The sequence below is a fragment of the Erinaceus europaeus genome, chromosome 8 (assembly GCF_950295315.1).
Source record: "Erinaceus europaeus chromosome 8, mEriEur2.1, whole genome shotgun sequence".
In the NCBI taxonomy this organism is placed as follows: domain Eukaryota; kingdom Metazoa; phylum Chordata; class Mammalia; order Eulipotyphla; family Erinaceidae; genus Erinaceus; species Erinaceus europaeus.
The window spans coordinates 86,404,570-86,426,537 of record NC_080169.1 but is presented as its reverse complement, the minus strand read 5'-3'; the positions used below and the strand labels follow the sequence as shown (position 1 = coordinate 86,426,537).

The 21,968-nt window shown below is 39.1% G+C and overlaps 1 protein-coding gene across 6 annotated transcripts in view; it reads right to left on the bottom strand.

Moving 5' to 3' along the window:
• ST7 (suppression of tumorigenicity 7) overlaps window positions 1-21,968 on the bottom strand; it is a 339,787-nt gene that overhangs the window by 130,771 nt on the left and 187,048 nt on the right. For all 6 annotated transcript variants that reach the window (XM_007525439.3, XM_007525440.2, XM_016189276.2 and 3 more), the window contains exon 3: window positions 3,859-4,018. In XM_007525439.3, the coding sequence (XP_007525501.1) occupies window positions 3,859-4,018 (160 nt within the window). The remainder of the gene's footprint in view (window positions 1-3,858; window positions 4,019-21,968) is intronic.

Genomic DNA, 21,968 nt, shown 5'->3' with positions numbered 1-21,968 from the left:
ATTGTGAGATTAAATGAAACAAAAAAGGTAAAGCTTACACTAGGCAATGAAATAGAAAGTGATTGAATGTAGAGATAAGTACAAGGTAATTATAATAAAAATAAATACCACATAGGAAAAGAGAACTGGAAAATGACTTAATCCTATGGAGTTCTGGTTCTCCATATTGGTATTCATGGTTATTAAGTTGAATCAGTCAAATATGATAAAGGTAAATGTTAAGAAGAAATGGTAATTAAATCCTAAGTATAGTCAAGTGATATAATTTCCATTTTCTTAAGTGTAATTATTTTAAACATTGTTATAAGATCAGATCATAAATACAGGCATCTATTGTATAAGAAGTAAATAAAAACACTACATACATAGTAATAAATCTTAAAAACCAGAGGAGTTAAATTAATAACAACATTCATAATGCAACCTTAGAGCTGGAGAGATAGTTGTTATGCAAAAAGACTTTCATGTCTGAGGCTCTGAAAACTCTGGTTCATTCCCCAGTACTGCCATAAGCCAAAACTGAGCAGTGCTTTGGTAAAACAAGCAAACAGACAAACACCACACCACACCATGCTATACCAACAAGAAAAAAAGAAAACAACCCATGGCCTGATAAAAATTTAGTAGAAGTGAAACAGAGTTTTCATGATTATTATTACTACATTTTTATAAAAGGCTTAGCTAATCCCTTTAAAATCTGCTGTAGAAGCACTAAGAATAGTGTCAAGATTCATATAAAGCATAAGAAGCAATCAAAGCAACCACGAAGAGACAGCAAAATAATAGTGGCTGTAAGAAGAGTAAGAGCTTTTCATTGCATTAAGGAATGATGTCAGGAGACTTAAATTAGGCAGAGAGAGAATTAGAATGAAAAATTATAATGTATTCACACTAAAGAATGGCCTCAAATGAGGCTGCTTCTTTCAATCTGTTCATCTTCTGTTGTGCTCTGTGTCATTCAAAGATTACAGTAACTTGAATCAGACAAGAGCAGATTTAATCTGTTAGGTCTTCATGGCTGATGCAAAGTGATGGCAATTATCCACAAGCTCTGTAATGATGGCTGAATGATCAAGATTCCTCATTAGAATAATAAACTAACTCATTAGTGTAACTGGTTAAATTAATGACTCTGTTTGCTCAGGTCTCTTTCTTTCATAAAGTGAATGGATTACAAAGTCCCAGGCAATTCTGGTACCTGGACGACACCATCTCTCATGCATACACATTTTAGGTTGAGATAAATGTGTGCCCCTACAGGTGCCCACTGCCACTGATGGCTGGCTGACTGAATCAACATCAGGAATATACAATGCATTTTGAAGTTTACCACGTGCTAGACAACTGTGAAAAGTGGACTGAGTTATTCTATCGAGGAAGAAGAAAACAGCTAACTTATCTCTTTAATGTCTTTTTTTCCTTTTTATCAAGTCTCAGAACTGGTGCTCTCACCTATCAGAAGCAAATTTCTTCCCCCAATTCAGGACAATATCTCCCGTTTTATTCCCCACTCCACTGTACATTTCTCTCACATAATAATAGCACTTACACATTATCTTTTTCAGTAGGTATGATAGTTTCATGGAGAGGTGGAACTGTTTTTTAAATCATGATATTCCTAAGAACCCTGTACAAGCTCAAGCTCACCTTAATAACAGAGGGAATGCTTACTGGGCTAATGAGGAGAGACCGGTAAAAAATTATTATCATTTCAGTTTGTTGTTGTTGTTGTTAAAGATGTATTTACTTATTAGCTGGAGAGAAAGAGTACACCAAGCATCACTCTGGCATATGTGATACTGGCGGCTGAATTCAGGAGTTCATGCTCCCAACTCTAAAATTCTAGCTACTGTGTCACCTTCTGGGCTGCTTCATTTCTAGTAAAAAAGGAGAAAGTACAGGTTTTGCATGTATTTATTCATCCATCCACCGAGCCTCAATATTACATTAGACATTACATAAATTGCTAGAGATACTGAAATAAATCAGCATAGTTAAATATGACAGTGTAAATTCAGTAAAATAATAGCAGGCTGGGAAAACAGCTCAGCTGGTAAATCACTGAACTCTCATGCCAGAGATTCCCAGTTCAATGCAGATGTCACAGGAACAGGAGTGGTTCTCTGATGTATGCATGTGTGTCCTTCTCTCACTCATGTGAAACTCTCTTTCTCATGTGCAATAAGCAAAAAGGAAATCTTTGCAGCCTAGATGGTGGTAGGCTAGAGCATTGGACTTAAAAGCATGAGGTCCCTGGGAGTCAGGCTGTAGCGCAGCGGGTTAAGCGCAGGTGGCGCAAAGCACAAGGACCGGCATAAGGATCCTGGTTCGAACCCCGGCTCCCCACCTGCAGGGGAGTCGCTTCACAGGCGGTGAAGCAGGTCTGCAGGTGTCTATCTTTCTCTCCTCCTCTCTGTCTTCCCCTCCTCTCTCCATTTCTCTCTGTCCTATCCAACAACAATAATAACTACAACAATAAAACAACAAGGGCAACAAAAGGGAATAAATTAAATAAATATTAAAAAAAAAAAAAGCATGAGGTCCCAAGTTCGATCCCCAGCACCACATGTACCAGAGTGATACTTTGGTACTCTGGCATTCTCTTTCTTGTCTCCTGTGAACAAATATTAAGATCCAACAAAGGTAAAAAAAAAAAAAACCTGTTTAAAACTTACATCTTTTATTAAAGATGTATTTACTAGGGCCAGGTAGTGGCACATGCAGTTAAGCATACATAATATGAAGAGCAAGGACCCAGGTCCTAGCCCCTGCTTCCACTCCCCCTCCACTCTCAATTTCTCTGCCCTATCAGGTGGAAAAAAAAAAAAAGGAAAAAAAAATGGCCACCAGCAGTGGAGTCATAGTGCAGGCACGGAGACCCAGCTATAACTCTGGAGGCAAAAAAAAAAAAAAAAAAAAAATTGTATTTACTTATTAGTGAGAGAGACAGAAAAGGGAAAAAGAGAGAGAGATGCAAACCAAGTGGTGGTGCACCTGGTTGAGCATACATACTATAATGTGCAAGGACCCTAGTTCGAACCCCCCAGTCCTCACCTGGAGGGGGAAAGCTTCACAAGTGGTGAAGCAGTGTTACAGGTCTCTCTCTTCTACCACCCTTTCCTCTTGATTTTTGGTTGCCTCTATCAAATAAATAAAGATAATACCAAAAATAAAAATAAGAAGAGAGATAGAGAACACCAGAGCATCACTTTGGCATTGTGACACCAGGAACTAAACTCAATGCTGCATGCTCCTAAACCCAAAATTCTATCTACCCAGAAGGTAACATTTGAGTTTCATTGTTAAAAATCATCAAAACCAGGAGAGTATGACAGAATTTTAGGCGGAATGTGGTAAGAAGCAAGTCATGTTCAAAATATGGAAAGAAGAAAGACTGACCTGTAACAAGGCCATAACAAAGCATCTTATGCCGTGCTAGGGAGTGTAGGACCCAGGCTTTATACTCTGTGGTATAAGTAACTAATGAAGCCTTTTAAGCTGAGGAGTGGTGTGATCAAATCTATTTGGATACACGTTTCTGCAATTAGCATGAAAAAAAAAAAACAGATAAACTCAATGAGGATTGAGAAACTATAGAGACAGAGAAACACTAGAGAACCAGCTTGGGAGAGCACAGTCCTAAATGGTCATTAGTAAATACAAGAGAAAAAAAAGGTGAAATCAATCAAGATAATTGACTTTCTCTGTGGTGCTTATTATTCTACTTCTCTGGTAGAGGATGTCAACTCCTTGGAAAAACAAACTTCATCTTTCTCTGATAGTTAATTTTTACTGCATCACATTCATGAAGTTTAGTAACAGTAAGAATATAATGTTATATTTGAAGGCTTTTCATACCTGAAACACTTTGCCTGTTGGAATCTGAGTCCCCATTACTGGAGTTAGAATTATTGGAGGAGTTGTTGTCAACCCCTCCCAGAAGGGGGCGCAAGTGGCTTACTGAGACTTGTTCAATGAATGATGTTCCATACTTGCGAAAATACCACCATTCAAATATCTAAAACAGAAAAATAGTAAATGTGATTGTTATTTATTACTACTTATAATTTTTGAACAATACTGCATTTACTAATTATAGTCACCTTAAGTTCTAAATGAAACAACTTTATTCCAAAAATGTGTTTAATGTATTCTAAAAAGGAAACAGTATAATTAGAATGACATAAATTACATTTTAAATTCTCAGTGTTGTTTTCTCCACTTAATACCAGTTTTGAAAATTCTATAACTATAAACATGGTTAAAGAAAATTTAATTGTGTAGCTATACATGGAGGCTAGTGAGACTTACTGTGGCGATCCTTGTGCAACTGCTACAAGTATCAAGTCATTATGTTACACATCTGAAACTAACACAATATGTACCAATTAAATCTCAAAAATAATCCTATCAAGAGTTGTTTGATATATTCAAATTTTTATATGATATTCAAATAATAAAATCACCTTAGCTGAAAGACAAATTCAGAAGTGAATACAATATATGAAAAGTTTAGAAATATGACTTCTGGTATCCAATTCTTAGCATTTTACATTATAATTAAGGCATAGCTGCATACAAATTTTAAGTCATTAAAATTCCATTAAAACAAAAGAAACAAGTGGGGGTCAGGCGGTAGTGCAGCGGGTTAAGCTCACATGACTTGAAGCACAAGGACTGGCATAAGGATCTGGGTTCCAGCCCCCGGCTCCCAACCTGCAGGGAAGGGGGTCGCTTCACAAGCAGTGAAACAAGTATGCAGGTGTCTTTCTCTCCCCCTTTCTGTCTTCCCGTTCTCTCTCCATTTCTCCTGTCCCATCCAAAAACAGTAGCAATAACAATAATAATAACCACAACCATAAAACAACAATGGCAACAAAAAGGGGAAAAACAGCTTCCAGAAGCAGTGGATTCGTGGTGCAGGCACCGAGCCCCAGCAATAACTCTGGAGGAGAAAGAAAGAAAGAAAGAAAGAAAGAAAGAAAGAAAGAAAGAAAGAAAGAAAGAAAGAAAGAAAGGAAGGAAGGAAGGAAGGAAGAAAGGAACAAGCTTTCTGCAGCGGTGGCCAGTGAAGTTCATCTGAAGGAGAACTATTACTACTTGAAGGGAAAAGAGAGCAAGGAGGTAGTTCACCCAGTAGCAGTAGAGTACAAACCTTATGATATCTAAAGCACTGAATTTGAGTTTTGGGACCAAATGGGAATACTGTGGTTAACAGTGGGGAAAATTCATGGATGGTAATTCACCATTATGGTGTCTCCTCTATGTCCTCTTTCTCCAAAGAGAGAGAGAGAAGATGGAGAAGGAGGAGAAGAACAGAGAACAAGGAGGAGAACGAGGAGGAGGGGGAGGGAGGAAAGAAAAGAATAGAAAAGGAGTAGGAGGAGGATGATAATGAGGAGGAGGGAGGGAAGAAAGGAAAGGAGAGGAGAGGAGAGGAGAGGAGAGGAGAGGAGAGGAGAGGAGAGGAGAGGAGAGGAAAGGGAAAAAATGGGCTGGGGAGGATGTTCAGTGGTGTGACAAACCAGCAAGATCTTGGGTTTATTTCCTGGTGTCATATTAAAAAACAAACAAGCATCTCTTCAGAGAAATACTGGTTTTATGGAAGTAAACGATATTCCATTTTATCAACTGCTAAGATAGTCAAGCATCTGTTGTACATTACTCATATTTCTTAGTTCACAAGTTTGCTGATTATTATGTATTGCTAATTGCAAAGGAGAAAAGAAAAAACTTTGACCAATAAAAAGAAATGAGTAATGCTGCTCGGTAGTATTATGTATGTACAAGATCCTGGTTTCATTCCCAACACCACATTAGAAAAATAGAATAAGACTGGGGAAATAGAATATGGTTATCCTAAAAGACTTGGATTTCTGAGGCACCAATGATCCCAGGTACAAACCCCAGCCCCATCATAAGATGGAGTTTAGCAATGGTCTTGTTAAAAAATAATTAAAATCAGACAGATCAGATGGTCAAATACAGAAGGCCTCTGTTTACCTCCTCCCACAATAACAGCAAAGCTATACCAAAACATGAAACAATCAGCACAGAAACAGGCCTGAAACTAAAACAAATGAGACTGAGTAGCAAGGGACAAAAGATAAGCATTCAGGGCCAGATGGTGGCACAACTGGTTGAGCACGCATGTTACAGTGTGTTAGGACCTAGGTTCAAGCCCCTGGTCCCTACCTTCGGGGGAAAGCTTCATGAGTGATGAAGTAATGCTGCAGGTGTCTCTCTGTCTCTCTCCCTATCACCCCCTTCCCTCTCAATTTTTGGCTACGTCTATCCAATAAATAAAGAAATTTAAAAAAATTTTTTAAAGATAAGCATCCAGGTGGGGACACAAAAAAACATCCTTCTCACAAAAGAAAAAAGCCCCTATTTGAACACATTGCAACTAGGAAGAGATATTTATGGTGAGGAATTTTAATTTGAGGAGTAAGGGGAAGTTGTACTGAACTCCTCATACCACATTATGATTACTATCTAATAATTACAAGACTGGAATTGGGAGGCAAAATAAAAGTTATATTCTATAAACTGGGAGTTCCAAGAGCAGCATTTCCTTATTGAGAGCAGTGCTTACAGATACCTTGCTGGGATTCAACTTTGTTACTATGGAAATAGTAACAGACCCAGGAGGAAGATTCCTCTTGTAAAGCTTCATTTACCTCCAGAAAGCAGCAGATTTAGCTAAGGAATGAGAAATACTTGATAAAGACTGCTATCTCCTGGCAGACTAACAGAACGAACCTTCACTAGCTAAACTCTAAATGTTAGCAAACTAACTGTACCCTTCAAGCCAACAAGAACCCAGCAGACCTCCCAAAGCACAGTCAACAAGTAAGGGGAGAGGGTGGGAGGACCCCCTTACTCCCTTGGCAGGACACAGCTTGCCAGAATTCTCCACACTTAATGTTTACAAAGCACTTGCAGGCTTGACTTGACCTTGATATGGTAGCTTCTACCACTCAATCATGACCATGATCAATAGCTGCACCAAACATATTGAAAATACAGGAAATTAAATGCAGCTATGCATCAAGACAATAACTGGAAGAAATATCTAATTCATCACAAGCAAGTGGAATTCATCCCAGGAATGCAAGGCTGGTTCAACATCCGTAAGTCAATCAATGTCATTCACCACATCAATAAAAGCAAAGCCAAAAACCACATGATTATCTCAATAGATGCAGAGAAAGCCTTTGACAAAATCCAACACCCATTCATGCTCAAAACTCTACAAAAAATGGAATAGATGGGAAATTCCTCAAGATAGTGGAGTCTATATATAGCAAACCTACAGCCAACATCATATTCAATGGACAGAAGCTGAAAGCATTCCCCCTCAGATCAGGGACTAGACAGGGCTGTCCACTATCACCATTACTCTTCAACATAGTATTGGAAGTTCTTGCCATAGCAATCAGGCAAGAGAAAGAAATCAAAGGAATACAGACTGGAAGGGAAGAAGTCAAGTTCTCACTATTTGCAGATGATATGATAGTACACAAAGAAAAACCTAAAGAATCCAGCAGAAAACTACTAGAAGTTATTAGGCAATATAGCAAGGTATCAGGCTACAAAATCAATGTACAAAAATCAGTGGCATTTCTTCATGCAAACACTAAATCTGAAGAAGAAGACATCCAGAAATCACTCCCATTTACTGTTTCAGCAAAATCAATCAAATACCTAGGAATAAAGTTGACCAAAGAAGTGAAAGACTTATATACTGAAAACTATGAGTCGCTACTCAAGGATATAGAAACTGATAACAAGAAATGGAAAGATATCCCATGCTCATGGATTGGAAGAATAAATATCATCAAAATGAATATTCTCCCCAGAGCCATATACAAATTCAATGCAATACCCATCAAAGTTCCACCAAGCTTCTTTAAGAGAATAGAACAAACACTACAATCATTTATCTGGAACCAGAAAACACCTAGAATTGCCAAAACCATCTTGAGGAAAAGAAACAGAAATGGAGGCATCACACTCCCAGACCTTAAACTATATTATAAAGCCATCATCATCAAAACAGCATGGTACTGGAACAAAAATAGGCACACAGACCAGTGGAACAGAATCGAAAGCCCAGATATAATTCCCCACACCATTTGGCATCTAATCTTTGATAAGGGGCCCAAAGCATTAAATGGAAGAAGAAGGCTCTCTTCAATAAATGGTGCTGGGAAAACTGGGTTGTAACATGCAGAAGAATGAAAATGAACCACTTTATCTCACCAGAAACAAAAATCAACTCCAAATGGATCAAAGACCTGGATGTCAGACCAGAAACAATCAAATACTTAGAGGAAAACATTGGTAAAACACTTTCCCACCTACACCTCAAGGATATCTTTGATGAATCAAACCCAATTGCAAGGAAGACTAAAGCAGAAACAAACCAATGGGACTATATCAAATTGAAAAGCTTCTGCACATCCAATGAAACTATTAAACAAACAAAGACACCCCTCACACAATGGGAGAAGATCTTCAGATGCCATACATCAGACAAGAAACTAATCACCAAAATATATAAAGAGCTCAGCAAACTTAGCACCAAAAAAGCAAATGACCCCATCCAAAAATGGGCAGAGGATATGAACAAAACATTCACAACACAGGAGATCCAAAAGGCTAACAAACATATGAAAAACTGCTCTAGGTCACTGATTGTCAGAGAAATGCAAATAAAGTCAACACTGAGATACCACCTTACTCCTGTAAGAATGGCATACATCAAAAAGGACAGCAGCAACAAATGCTGGAGAGGCTGTGGGGACAGAGGAACCCTTTTACATTGCTGGTGGGAATGTAAATTGGTACAGCCTCTGTGGAGAGCAGTCTGGAAAACTCTCACAAGGCGAGACATGGACCTTCCATATGATCCAGTAATTCCTCTCCTGGGCTTATACCCCAAGGACTCCATAACACCCAACCAAAAAAGAGGTGTATACTCCTATGTTCATAGCAGCACAATTCATAATAGCTAAAACCTGGAAGCAACCCAGGTGCCCAACAACAGATGAGTGGCTGAGAAAGCTGTGGTATATATACACAATGGAATACTATGCAGCTATCAAGAACAATGAACCCACCTTCTCTGACCCATCTTGGACAGAGCTAGAAGGAATTATGTTAAGTGAGCTAAGTCAGAAAGATAAAGATGAGTATGGGATGATACCACTCATCAACAGAAGTTGAGTAAGAAGATCTGAAAGGGAAACTAAAAGCAGGACCTGACTAAATTGTAAGTAGGGCACCAAAGTAAAAACCCTGTGGTGAGGGTAGACATGCAGCTTCCTGGGCCGGTGGGGAGTGGGAGTGGGTGGAAGGGATGGGTCACTTTCTTTTGGTGGTGGGAATGGTGTTTATGTACACTTCAAGTAAAGTGTAGTCATATAAATCACTAGTTAATTAATATGAGAGGGGAAAAATTAATTGTATGTCTCGAAGTTTTTAAAACACAGACTGAGTCTTTTTAATATATAGGATGTGTATTTACTGTGCAGACTCTCTCAAAAGCCTAGACCAAGTAGATCAGAAGCAACCAGTAGCACAGCTATATACAAGATACTGGGTACTGTACAGCAAAACCTAACAAAAGGACTTTTCAAAGTTAACCCAATTACCAAATAATGTGATGATAACATTAACTATCCATTGTCTTTTGAACCCTAAGACAGCAGGAATCTCACATCTCCACTATAGAGCCTCTACCTCCCCCAGTCCTTGAACCTTTGGATAGGCCCCACTTTCCCATATGCCTCTCCCAATCCATATCAAATAATATTGCATCTGCTGATCGCAACCTAATCAACACAACGATTGCCACCTCAACATGCTTCAGCTCAGACTATGTCCAGAGACTTCACGTGTGGAATGACAACTCTTCAGCTTCATTACTGGGGTGAGACCTTTCCTTACATAGTATTCTCTAATTACATCCCAGGTGGCTCACTTTCTAACAAAGACCCCAAACCTAGATATACACCAGTTTCTGTGAGAGAGAGCATATGTTCATATGTATCCATAAACTAGTGCAAAATATATACCTGAAAGCAGAAGTGCACTAGAGTTTGCAGTGAGTACCCCCCTAACACTTCCTCTCCACTATTCCAACCTTTGGGTCCATGAGTGCTCAACAATTTGTTTGGCTTTGTATGTTAACTCTCTTTTCAGTAACCAGGTTCCAGATGCCATCAGGATGCCGGCCAGGCTTCCCTGGACTGAAGACCCCACCAATGTGCCCTGGAGCTCCGCTTCCCCATAGACCCACCCTACTAGGGAAAGAGAGAAGCAGACTGGGAGTATGGACCGACCAGTCAATGTCCATTTTCAGTGGGGAAGCAATTACAGAAGCCAGACCTTCCACCTTCTGCAACCCACAACGACCTTGGGTCCATGCTCCCAGAGGGATAGAGAATGGGAAAGCTATCAGGGGAGGGGGTGGGATATGGATATTGGGTGGTGGGAATTGTGTGGAGTTGTACCCCTCCTACCCTATGGATTTGTTAATTTATCCTTTCTTAAATAAAAAATAAATTAAAAAAAAGAAATATCAAATTCAACAAGCTCATAAAGACTTCAAAGTAGCAGTATTAATGATACTCATTGAAATTATAAGTTCAATGGAAGAAAAGTTCAACAGAATCAGAAAGTATGAGAGAAGACTTAACAGAAAACATAGAGGTAGAGGTAAGAAATGCAGTAGCTGAACTGAAAAATACAGTAAAGGGAACCACCAGCAGAAAGACAGAAATCAAAGGCTCGAAGCAGTGATAGGGATAGGGTGTACTTAAGGATAGGGTAGAGGAAATCATCAAAATAAGGAGGAAAAAAAAGAACTAAAAAAATGACTATAAAATAAAATTATGGGGCAACATTAAAAGGAGTAGCATCAACATCTTAGGTATGTCAGGAGGACAAGAAAGAAACAAATTTTCTTATCTGAAGAAATAATAGCCAAATACATTCCTAAACTGAGGAAAGAAACAACACAGACTGAGGAAGCTCAGAATTCCAAACAAATGCACAGTAAGATGCATTATAAGTAAAATGGCAAAGATCAAAAATTGAAAATCCTAAAAGCAGTAAGAGAAAGCATAGTTTTATATACAAGAACTCCCATTAAGCTATTATCTGCTTTATTCTGAAGGCCAGAAGGAACTGGTGTGATATATCCAAAGTGCTGAATAGAAAAGACTTCCATTCGAGAATAGTTTATCCAGCTAGGTTATCACTCAGATTTAAAGGAGTGACAAAGCACTTTTCAATGGCACACTTAGTTAAGTGCACACATTACAGTATGCAAGGACCTGAGTTCAATCCCCTTGGTCCCCACCTGCAGAGGGAAAGTTTCATATGTGGTGAAGTAGGTCTACAGGTAGCCTTCTGTCTCTTTCCCTCTCTATCTCCCCTCTCTTCTCAATTTCTCTGTCTCCATCTAATAATAAATAAAAATTTTAAAAGAACTTTTCAGAAAAACAATAGTCAAGAAAATTTATTACCATTAAATCTGATCTATAAAAAATGCTAAACTAACATAAAAGAAAATTACTGAATAAATTCACTCATATGAAATATATAAAGAAACAAAGCAAAGGAACAAGTAATGAAAATGTAAACAAATCTGTAGATTTGGACTACAGAACTGAGATTACCAAAGTGTGGTGATGCTATATGCCCTGACACAGTGGTGACATCAGCTTTGGCGACAGAAGGCTGACAGAGTGTGCAGTGATCTGCGCAGGCGCATGGTGCACTGTAGGTGAATCCAGACTGCTGGTGTGCAAGACTTAAAAGAACAGCAGCCGGAAATCTGGCGCTCTTTGGCTGCCGCTTCTTCTCCTGGTCAGATGCCTCTCTGCGGAGGTGCCCCAGGCATCCATCCGCCATGTCTACTTCTCCTGGGAACTGAGCACGTGTGACTCTGCTAGCCTGTAAACTTTTAGACCCCTCTACAGCCATGAGCAACCTTTACCAGAGCTTATAATTGTTTATCTGATGGGACTAAACTTTGATAACCATATTCAGACTTTATAGACCTAGTGTACGCTTAACCCTTGATGATAATTGCTTATTTTGCCTTTTACCTGTTTCACCCTAATAAACCTTGTATTGATTAAACCATTTCCTAGCTCCCGCTGTGAATTCTCCTATATGCGCCACAAGCAGCCCCAACCTCAATACCTCTTTTTAAAAAGTTAATTTACAACACCAAAGGAGATTGGGACATGAGTTGAAGGGTGAAGGAGACCCTATAGACTTTGGTAGATAGATATTGGTACTTTGGTGATGGATGTGGTAACTTATCTCACAGAGATAGGCAACTTATAAAGCATATGAGATGGAAACAAATATGTGCATATAATTTTGTTCTAAAAAACAAAACTTTAGGACAGAATAAAATTTTTATGCAGAAGAAATTTCAGAATCAGCTATTTCCCAGAGTTTTATAGAATCATTATACTATCTTCTCTTTTTTTAAAAAAATATTTATTTCCTTTTGTTGTCCTTGTTGTTTTATTGTTGTAGTTATAATTGTTGTTGTTATTGATGTCATCGTTGTTGGGTAGGACAGAGAGAAATGGAGAGAGGAGGGGAAGACAGAGAGGGGGAGAGAAAGACACCTGCAGGCCTGCTTCACTGCTTGTGAAGCGACTCCCCTGCAGGGTGGGGAGCTGGGGGCTTGAACCAGGGTCCTTACACTGGTCTTTGCACTTTGCATCACCTGCACTTAACCCGCTGCACTACTGCCCGATTCCCTATACTATATTCTTATACTATCAATAGTATGGAGAATACAAACTAATAGAATTAATACTAATTTTTTTAAAAAGTATTATCTTTATTTATTTATTGGATAGAGACAGTCAGAAATCGAGAGGGAAAGGAGGGATAGATAGGATGAGAGACAGACACTTGCAGCACTATTTCACCACTTTGTGAAGCTTTCCCCTTGCAGGTGGGGACTGGGGGCTTGAATCTGGGTCCTTGCGCATTGTAACTGCGCTCAATCAGGTATGCCACCACCCGGCTCCAAATTAATACTAATTTTGTAAAGATATAATTATATTATCAGCTTTAGAATAATCTTTGAGCTATTGTTAAAGTTAATGTTTTCTCTATTATGTGCTACCAAAATTTTATTTAAAAGACAGAAAGGACATCTTTAAACAACAAAAATGAAACTATGCCAAATTAAATGTTTCCACTTCTACTTCATATTGGAAAACATCTTGATTTAATTCCAAGGAGTTACCACTGACTATAAATAATCACATATTAAAACATTTTTTGTTTATTTATTTTGTTGAGCAGACATCAGAGAATATAAAATGAAGTCAGGAGTAGACAAGACTAATTCATAGCATTTAGAAAGTTGGCAATAAGAAATCCTGTTCAAAGAAGGAAGAAAGTATAAGAATGGCAAGTTTATAAACTATCCAGAAGGAAGCCTGTAACTCTAGATAAGGGAGTTAATTCATTTGAGCATCAATTTGTACAACTGTAAGTAGGAATCAAATTTATTATTGATCTTCAAGTTTCTTTCATTTTCATACCTCTTGTAGACAAGTTCCCAATACCATGTAGAAAGCCTAGTTCAATACCTGCTACAGAGCTGGCTCTCAGAAGTTACAACAAAATCACCTTTATTATGCTGATAATGTTTACACCTCACATAATGCAAGGATGCTCTCCTATTCTGGCCAGTCTACAGCTCAGGCCAGTATAATGTATTGTTTGTTACTGGTTATTAACTAAAAGCCCTGGAAGTTACTGTGGAAAGGGCCCTCTTCACTATATAGTTCTGACCACTTAAAGAAAGCCTTCATGGCTCTGTTTTTATCAGAAGAGAAAATAAACCCCAAAGAACCCAGAACACTGGTCATAGAACTGCAATGACTATCAATCAATTGTGGAGTTTGCCTTGCCTCACCCATGTTCTGATGCTACTTGGGCAACTGCTAGGCCTTAACTCATTAGTCAGTCACACAGGAGAAAATGTTCCACACCAGGCATAAATTATGCTCTAGGATTACAGAACACAAAAGTGGTTGGTTAGTAGAAGTAGATGCCACAGACCAATAATATCTCTCACATGTTAGTCCTGGAAAGGCCTATATGCATCACAAAAAAACACCTTAGAACAATTATTATTATATAATATACTATATTACATATAATGTGTTTTATATAAATTATATGTTATATTGTATATATTATATGTATACTTTTCCCACTAAGGTAATTACTGGGGCTGGGTACTTGTATAAGAAACCATTCTCTCTCAGTGACCATTGTTTTTCCTTTTCTTTTTCCCACCCTTTATTTGATAGAATAGAGAGAAACTGAGTGGGGAGGGGAAAAGAGAGGGAGAAAGAGAGACACCTACAACACTTGATTCACCATTTCTGAAGCTTTCCCCTTCTCCACAGTTAGAGACTAGAGGCTTAAACCTGAGTCTTCTTCAAGGTACCATATACACTCAATCACCTATTTATTCTCCCTGCTATTTCCTGAGCCAAGAGCTATTTAAGCTGTTAATCACAGAACAGCTGCACTAAAAGGACCCTGAATAAATGTATAGTCTTCATTTAGAGAGGAGGTTTCATATATTAAGTTGTTTTGATCTGATATCTCACACAGCTACTAAATAGCTGCTTAGCTTGAAGGCCCAGCTACATGCCACTAATCTTGCCAGAGTTTGTAACAAGATATCTTTTTCTAACTCCCTTGCTCATTTAAACAGGACAGATATAACCTACATTCTTCTTTTTAAAGTTTTACTTTAAGCACCCACTAACTCCATTCTCCTGTTTCCTTTCTTAGCTATCAAAAACTATCCAGAAGTAATCTATCAAATATGGCCAGAAAATTCACCCTATAATGTAAATGACTCATATTAATGAAATATTTCCCTTGAAATACGTTAGAGGCTTTCTACTCAGTATTTCTTTTTTAAATTATTTAAAAAAATTTTTTAACTATTTATTTATTTATTTTCCCTTTTGTTGCTCTTGTTTTTTATTGTTGTTGTAGTTATTATGGTCGTTATTGATGTCGTTGTTAGAAAGGACAGAGAGAAATGGAGAGAGGAGGGAAAGACAGAGGAGGAGAGAAAGAGAGACACCTGCAGACCTGCTTCACTGCCTGTGAAGCGACTCCCCTGTAGGTGGGGAGCCAGGGGCTCGAACCAGGATACTTACGCCGGTCCTTGTGCTTCGTGCCACGTGTGCTTAACCTGCTGTGCTACCACCAGAACCCCTCCACTCAGTATTTCTAATGTAGGAATAATAGGCCTCAGTAATGACTATATGAAGTAGGGCCAGGTGGTGGTACACCTGGTTGAGCATACACTGTACAGTGCACAAGGACCCAGGTTCAAGCCCCTGCTCCCCACCTGCAGGGGGAAAGCTTAACAAGTGGTGAAGCAGTGCTGCAGATGTCTCTTTCTCTCGCCCTCTCAATCTCTCCCTTCCTCGCAATTTATGTCTCTATCCAATAAATAAATAAATAAAAAGATAATTTTAAAAAGACTATATGAAGACTGTTATTTGTGCAATTGTGAGGAGGGGAAAAGAGGGTTTTTTCAGGCCTGTTCTATCAAAGTAATAGATGGCAGTTTCTTACCCTTTGTCCACTCTTTATAATAATGTCCCCAATACTTTGGAGCCCAGGCTTCAGCATGTTTTTTTTTATTTTTATTTATTTGATTTACTGGATAAAGACAAAGAAATCAAGAGGGGAGATAAAAAAGAGAGAAAGAGAGACACAGCACTGCTTCACCACTTGTGAAGCTTCTGTAGGTGGGGACAGGGGGCTTGAACTTGGGTCCTTGCCTACTATAACATGTGCACTCAACTGGGTGCACTATTGTCCTGCCCTTTCCAATATGTATTGAGTAAATCACTAAGGAAAGGAATAAAAGGCAAGGACCTGAAGCATTCTTAAATTTGAAATATGGTCTGTAATGCAGGGTCTTAGCAAAACAATCTGTCCCTCTTCCTGGAGCATGACAGGCTTTGGGCCAGCACCCTACAGTTTTTTAGAAAAGCTTCACAGATCCAAATGGCCAGATGGTGTTATTTAACACACACATATTTGATGTCACTTTGAATTCTCCTCCTTGGTGCATAACCTACAATGTAAACAGCAAAGCTCACGTAAACAAATCTAGACTTTAGCATCAGTCCTTGACATGCTAGCAGTCTAACAGACTTGCCACCATACAACAAAACACTTTAAAACCTTCAGAGAAATCTATAAACTCTTAAAAAAAATCTTAAAAAGATAATTGTCGATTCCTATTCTCAAGTAACCTCTTTTCCTAATCATGGTTCACCTCAAGGATTATATAGATCAGATTATGTAGATAGGAATCCAAAGTATCAATTTGCTTGGTATCGAGGAAGACAACAGTGACCCTTACCATCTAGCTGAGAAGTAAAAACCTCAATATACATCATAGTAGTTGAGTTGTGTGACCTTGTTTAACTCTCCGCATTCTCTTGGGCTCAATTATCTAATGGATAAAATAAAATAAAATTGTGTTAAACACACAATACTGGAAAACTATATGGCTCAGTGGATGTACTGGTGCATGAATGGATAGACTGAAAAAGGAGTGGTTGGAAGCTTGAATGGTGGCCCTGAAACTTCTTGAGATATGGCTTAATAGCAGGTCTGTGAAAAATGTGCTCACTTTGCTTGTTATGAGAAGATACCTATATACATTTGTGGAAGATATATATATATATATATATATATATATATATATATATATATATATATATATATATATATATATATATATATATATATATATATATAGGGAGAGAGAGAGAGAGAGAGAGAGAGAGATGGAATATAGAGATCTAGTGGGAAAAGGAGCTGAAGATCAAAATACAAATGATATGGTAAAATGCTAAGAGCCCAGGAAGGATATCAACTATGTTTTTTTTTATCTTTATTTATTTATGGGATAGAGACAGCTAGAAACTGAGAGGGAAGGGGGTGATAGAGAGGGAGAGAAACAGAGAGACACCCACAGCACTGCTTCACCACTTGCAAAGCTTTCCCCCTGCAGGTGGTGGCAGGGGGCTCAAACCTGCGTCCTTGCTCATTGTAACGTGAGCTTAACCAGGTAAGCCACCACCCAGCCCCTCAACTATGTTTTTTTAAAAAGACAGTCTATTGGGAGTTGGGCATTAGCACAGTGGGTTAAACGCACATGGTGCGAAGCGCAAGGACCGGCCTAAGGATCCTGATTCAAGCCCCCGGCTCTCCACCTGCAGGGTTGTCGCTTCACAGGTGGTGAAGCAGGTCTGCAGGTGTCTATCTTTCTCTCCCCCTCTCTGCCTCTCCTTCTCTCTCAATTTCTCTCTGTCCTATCCAACAATAACAACAACAACAACACAGGTAACAATAAGGGCACCAAAAATGGAAAAAAATGGCCTCCGGGAGCAATGGATTGGTAATGCAGGCACTGAGCCCCTGGAGGCAAAAAAAAAGACAGTCTATCATTTGGTGCTCTGAGATAGGGAGAAAAGGAATATGAATGAATGGAGAGATACTTTCTATTTTGGAATGTAAAGAGTGATATAAACTGTTTCACGGGGAAGAAGGCAACAAAGGGATAAAAGCAGGTGATATTTTGACATTATTACTATTATTAAATTATCTCAAATCCATCAATTATCAGATAAATACAAATCAAGACAACAGTGAGATGCTACCTCATATCCATGAGAATCTCATACATTAAAAACGACAGCTGAGAAGATAGCATAGTTATTATGCAAAAAAGTTTTCATCCTTGAGACTCAATACATTATCATAAACCAGCGCTGAGAAGTACTCTGCTTTAAAATATAGAGAAAAAAAAGTGTGAGTAAGAACTCGGGGGGGGGGGGCTGGGGGAAGAGGAACATTTCTACACTGTTGATGGGAATATAAATTTGTCCAGCCCCTGTGAAAAGTGGTTTAGAGATTCCTCAAAACACCAAAAATGTTGTTCCTGATGGAGATAACCAATAACATTGGAAAGAGGGATCTGTTAGAGGTCTAGGCCCATCATGACTGTGTGGGAATCCCAGGATTCCCTGACTAGTGCCCCAAGTGATGTGGTGGCCTGGTAGTAACCAAAATAGCCATCATTAAAATATGCCAGTCTCTTGCCCTTAAGGATCCAGCTTTTGTAGTCCTTACCTTGTCTGACAAGGGTAGCCTTGGAGTGAATGAGGGAAATGAAATAGAAAGTAGGTGAGGAGAGTATCTGGGTCTAAGTAGAAACCATTTGAGTAAGTAATTTATGGTGTTTGTTTTAGGTCTTTTTACTTGATTGCTGCACTTATTGGTTCACTGCAAACTACCGTATACTTTAGCTTTACGGTACATAATGGACCCCTTTGTGGGCCCCTACAGAACCTTGCTGTCAATGTGGATCAACAATGGTAGGGATGCCCTATTTTCTGAAGGGACATTGGACCAAATACTCTGCCACTTGAGGAAGATAGGTCCAGCAATGAGTGCAGCCTAGAATGTTCCTAGTATGACCAGAGAATGCGAGCTCAGACCTACAGGGATACTGAGGTTACACAGGCTCCTGCACTGAATATGGGCCCCAGATCAGATCGATGGGTTTTATAGTTAGCAATATCTATATACTTTTCCCATATGTGGGAGCTACTCTCTGCCCTGATCCAACTTTCTAGTCCTATTTCCAGCTCTGATACCATTTCCCCAGATAATACCTTTGGTCCACCTCCACGTTAGCTGTCAGGCTCAGGAAAACAACTAGTAAAGTCATGGACCCCTCAGGATATACCTAAAATAGACCTACCAGCTTTTCCCAAAATGGAGACCCCAAATTTCATTTGCTATATTCTTGCCTTTAGATTCCTTATTGTTAAGCAATTTGTTCTGCTTTATATCTTAATGTTTGTTCAGCCACCAAGTTGCATATGCTACTATGATGCCAACCTGACTTCTCTGGGCAGACAACCTCACCAATGTACCTTGGAACCCCATCTCTTCCAGAGCCCTGCCCCACAAAGGAAAGATAGAAACAGGCTGAGAGTATGGATTGACCTGCCAATGCCCATGTTCAGTGGAGAAGCAATTAGAGAAGCCAGACTTTCAGCCCTCTGCACCCCATAATGACCCTGGGTCCATGCTCCCAGAGGGATAAAGAATAGGAAAGCTTTCAAGGGAAGGGATGGGATATGGAACTCTGGTAGTGGGAATTGTACCCCTCCTATCCTAGGATCCTGTCAATATTTAAATTTTATAACTTTTTAAAAATTTAAAAATACACTAAAAATGGACTTACTGTATGATGTGGCAATTCCTCTCCTAGGGAAAATGCAGAGAACACAAAAACACATATCTGGAGATATTTAGTAAACCTATATTCACAACAGCACTGTTCGTAATTATAACAGCCTAAATTCAGAAACAACCCTAATGCCCAAAACAGATGAAACCAGACATTTGTGGCACATAAACATAATGGAATATCATTCATCCGTAATAAATGATGAACTCTTTTTGTTACAGTGTGGATAGAACTTGAAGGACTTAACTTGAATGAGATAAGCAAAAAGAAGAAGGACAAATACTAAATGATCTCACTTAGTGCTGCGATTAACAAACAAAAAAAGGGATAATGCAGACTGAAACTTTGAATTAGCTATGGTCTATTGCAGCAAATACCTACACATTAGGAACATGTGATTAATTATGCCTGCTAAAGCCAATAAACAAAAATTAAGGTAGATTAGAGCAGATTCGATTGCATTAGTGTACAACTTAACAACTAGAGATGAAAAGACTATTAGAGTATGAGATTAGAAAACTACTTAAGCGTTGACTGGTCGGTCCATACTCCCAGTCTGCCTCTCTCTTTCCCTAGTAGGGTGGGTCTCTGGGGAAGCAGAGCTCCAGGCCACAATGGTGGGGTCTTCAGTCCAGGGAAGCCTGGCCAGCATCCTGATGACATCTGGAACCTGATGACTCTGGGAGTATGGACCGACCAGTCAACGCCCATGTTCAGCGGGGAAGCAATTACAGAAGTCAGACCTTCCACCTTCTACAACCCACAATGACCCTGGGTCCATGCTCCCAGAGGGATAGAGAGTGGGAAAGCTATCAGGGGAGGGGGTGGGATATGGAGATTGGGTGGTGGGAATTGTGTGGAGTTGTACCCCTCCTACCCTATGGTTTTGTTAATTTATCCTTTCTTAAATTAAAAAAAAAGAAATGAACTGCAGTGAATTGAAAACTTTAAAAAAAAAAAAGAAAGAAAAGAAAACTACTTAAGATGTGAGCATTGGAAGCAGAGTTCTCTTTAGAATCCACTCTCTTGGGAAGCTACTCTCCCTTGGAAGGGAATGCTTGGGAAGCCGATTGCAGGATTAAGGGCTTGTGCTCTTTCACCTATTCTCGGTGTAATGGAGTTTTATGCATCAGCCCAGAAGGTCTGACCATCAAGCCACTATCACTGATTCCAGGAACCCCACAAAAATGCCATTTTTACTATATCCAAAACATTGAATTCTTTTTTTTTAAAAAAAAACTATTTTTTATAGAGATAGAGAGAAACTGGGAGGGGTGGGGGAGGTTGAGAGGGAGAGAGAGACAGAGAGACACCTGCAGCACTGCTTCACCACTTGTGAAGCTTTCCCCCTGCAGGTGGGGACTAGGCTTGAACCTGGGTCCTTGTTCACGGTAATTCATGCACTTAACCAGGTGCACCACCACACAGCCCCACACTGCATTCTTTAATACAAAGACTCTAAAGGAGGGAAGTGGGAAGGGGTTGGAAAGAGATTGGATACCCCGTGACATATGTTAGAGGAAGATGACAAGTTGGATGACAAGTTGGCTGACACCTATCATGTAACTGTTGTCACAGGTGTTGATCAACATTTGCACAATAAAATGATCTAAGAAAACTTAAAAAGCCTCTCAATTCCTCCTGGCAGGTGTTTGTTTGTTTGTTTTTCTTTTAACTCTTGGTTCCTATATGGTTTATTTAGGAACAGTGAAGAGCTACAGAGTGGGTCTTGGCCTCCTGCTACCTTGGTCTCTTCTCATCCTTCCTCAGCTACCTCATTCCCTAAAAAGTTGAGGGGACTGTGTGAAAAACCAGTATTCTTATTTCACACTTTCCTGGTGACCTACTACTGCTGAGGCTTTAAAAACAGACAGCAGATAGAGCAGTAAGATTCTCTTCAAGGTAACATCAAAAGATCCTTCCCCATTTCAGTGTCTGTAAAGTCACAGTATGAGATTTTTTTTTTTTTCCTTATGGCATTAAATTACTGTGATTTGGAAGGGAGGGCCACTCACCCTGGGTGAAGTCATGAAGACCAGTGTGCCATATGGACCAATTTCCTCCTATACAAATAGAAGACTATCTGCCAGTTCCTACTTTCAAAATTCTGGTTCAGTTAGTGCTAGGAGTATATACTTTAAATAAGTACCGCTAACAACTCTAACAATTAATTCATTTACTCACTGAATGTCAGTGCATTCAACAAAAATGCTTTAGTGAATCATCCCAGTATTACATATATACCAAAACACAAATATGTCCCTGTCCCTGTATTCCAGCAACTTACATAGTAGAGAGGGCAAAGACAATGAATGACACAACTAAAATATAACTGTGCTAAGTATTGGTTCATGTCCTATACTGACCATATATGACCTAAAGATGATAGTAAACTTGAAAAAAAAAAAGGGGGGGGAGTCTCCTCCCAAGAAGGTTGTAGTCTTCCTTTCTTAGCTAAGTGGCCCATTCTTATGAGTTTGTTAAAATGAAAACTATTCATATTGCTGCCATCCATCTTCTTAGCACCCTTATGGGAAACAAAGCAGTGAAAATTTCTATTCTAGTTTTGTTGTTGTTGTTCAAATAATTTATTGGGTAG